The following is a 2,500-nucleotide window of genomic DNA, read 5'->3' as shown; positions in this document are numbered from 1 at the left end:
AGGCATTTTAGGAATTGTACGATCGTTTCGACAAAAAGGAAGGAGACTAAGACTTATACAGAGCTAAACAGGGGGACTGGGATGGGAAAGATATGCAAGTTAGAATGATAAAAGATAAAAATGAGGAGAGTGTTTTGAAAAGATGGAAGCAGTAGTTCGAAGAGTTGATGAATGAAGAAAATGAAAGAGATAAAAAGTAGTAGAGATTGTAAATGGGGATGTAGAACAGATTAATAAAGAAAAGGTGATGAAATCTATGTGGAAAAAGAAAAACGGAAAGGCAGTTGGTCCAGATGATGTAACAGTAGCAGCATGCAAATGTCTGGGAGAAGTGGCAGTAGCATTCTTAACAAGAATATTTAACAAGATCATGAAAGGAGGAAAGATTCCCAATGAATGGAGGAAAAGCATACTGGTACCGATTTTATATGGACTGGAAATGGTACCACTGGCGAAGGGACAGGAAACAGAGCTAGAGTCTGTTGAGCTCAAGATGTAGAGATTAGAGGGACAGCTAAAGTTGGAAGCTTAGGAGGAAAAGTAAGAGAGGCAAGTCCTAGGTGATTTGCCCACGTTCTGTGGAGTGACGTGCAGTACACCGGCAGAAGAATGCTGAGGATGGAGTTGCCAGGCAAGAGAAAAAGAGGAAGACCAAAAAAGACGTGCATGAGGTCGATGTGACAGAGGAAGTGGCTGAGGATAGAATGAATCGGAAAATGATGGCCCACTGTGCCGAACTTAAACTTATATATAAATAGATAAATATATGTATATATATATATATATATATATATATATATATATATATATATATATGTGTGTGTGTGTGTGTGTGTGTGTGTGTGTGTGTGTGTGTGTGTGTGTGTGTTTGAAAGTGTGTGTATGTATATATGCATAAATAGATAGATACATACATACACACATATACGTATGTGTGTGTGTGTGTGTGTGTGTGTGTATACATATATATATATATATATATATATATATATATATGTATGTATATGAATGTCTGTATGTATGTATATGCATAATTATACATGTATTTGCATGTAAAGGAGAGATCTATATTTTTCTCTATCCTCAGGCTTCAACATTGTGGCAGACCTATCGCTTACTTGGCAATACAAGGGTTACGAAGTTGATAATCTTTCTGTTGTTTGTTGTGCTTCTAATCCTGGGTATGGATGGGGAATTACTCAGGAATAGGTAAGTTATTGTTTGTTATTGAGTCTCTCTCTCTCTCTCTCTCTCCCTCTCTCTCTCTCTCTCTCTCTCTCCTCTCTCTCTCCTCTCTCTCTCTCTCTCTCTCTCTCTCTCTCTCTCTCTCTCCATCGCTCTCTCTCTCTCTCTCTCTCTCTCTCTCTCTCTCTCTCTCTCTCTCTCTCTCTCTCTCTCTCTTTCTCTCTCTCTCTCTCTCTTCGATTCTGAATATGAATAACTTTACTAAAAAAAATAATAATAATAATAATAATAATTTGTTTAACTGATTCAACACGGATCTCGGACATGTCACACCAAGCTCTTGCATCAGTATACCTAACAATGTATATATATATATATATATATATATATATATATATATATTAATATATATATATATATATATATATATATATATATATATATATATACATAAGAGAACAAGTATGCAAATATGTAGTGTAAAACCTCTAAGTTTTTTTATTATTATTATTACAATTACATGGGAGGAACCAGTCTAATAACTAATAATCAAACTTCTTTGTCAGTTAATAGTCTTTTATTACCACGCACTGTAAAGATATAAATTCGCCGTTATACTTGCCATCTATATATGAGAAAAGGGATACAAACATGGTAGCTAATCAGCAGTGTTCTTAGTACTCTGAGATTTTTTTTTTTAGATTCTTTTCTTTGTATGTGTGAGTGTTTGTGTGTGTGTGTGTGTGTGTGTGTGTGTGTGTGTGTGTTTGTGTGTGTGTGTGTGTTTGTGTGTGTGTGTGTGTGAGTGTATGTGTGTGCGTGTGACCATCTTTATAGGGTAGAAAAGTTTGCTGGCAGTATAAAATTAACTTCGGCCTGTATCATGCAAGCCCCTTATATATTTGATTATCAATGTACTGATTGATTTAGTATCCCTATGTTTGTACGTTTACTAAGGTAATATTAATATTTTGATGTATATCTTTTTGAGTTTTGCATTCAATAATTTTCACATAGGCCTTACATGTATATATTTAGTAAATGTTATAATTTTCTGAATCTTGTGAAATATTTGCATTTGTTGTCTAACTGTAACAACCTTTACCACTTCAGACTCGCTATGCCTGCTGGTAAGTAAAATAAAAATTTCTATCTTGATTATATATAAAACCTGGTGTATTCCACTCCCTTTCTGAAAATAGTAATGATTTAACACTCCCGAATCCCATCTGAGGTTCATTTTCCGCTTAAGTATTGAGAGGAACACAATATTCCGGAACAGCAGGGGAAGATGACCTTGCAGAGGAGAGGGCAC

At 35.1% G+C, this 2,500-nt stretch overlaps 1 protein-coding gene across 1 annotated transcript in view; it reads left to right on the top strand.

Annotated features, from left to right (window-relative positions):
• The window catches only part of LOC119572291, a 14,902-nt gene that overhangs the window by 2,292 nt on the left and 10,110 nt on the right, over positions 1–2,500 (top strand). The window contains 3 exon segments of the mRNA XM_037919312.1: positions 1,088–1,209; positions 2,299–2,315; positions 2,468–2,500. The exon segment at positions 2,468–2,500 is cut by the window's right edge and continues 191 nt beyond it. Of these exon segments, the coding sequence (XP_037775240.1) occupies positions 1,088–1,209; positions 2,299–2,315; positions 2,468–2,500 (172 nt within the window).

The sequence above is a fragment of the Penaeus monodon genome, chromosome 4 (genome assembly GCF_015228065.2).
Source record: "Penaeus monodon isolate SGIC_2016 chromosome 4, NSTDA_Pmon_1, whole genome shotgun sequence".
Classification (NCBI taxonomy): Eukaryota; Metazoa; Arthropoda; class Malacostraca; order Decapoda; family Penaeidae; genus Penaeus; species Penaeus monodon.
The sequence above is the reverse complement of the archived record's forward strand: the minus strand, read 5'-3'. Positions and strand labels throughout refer to the sequence as shown.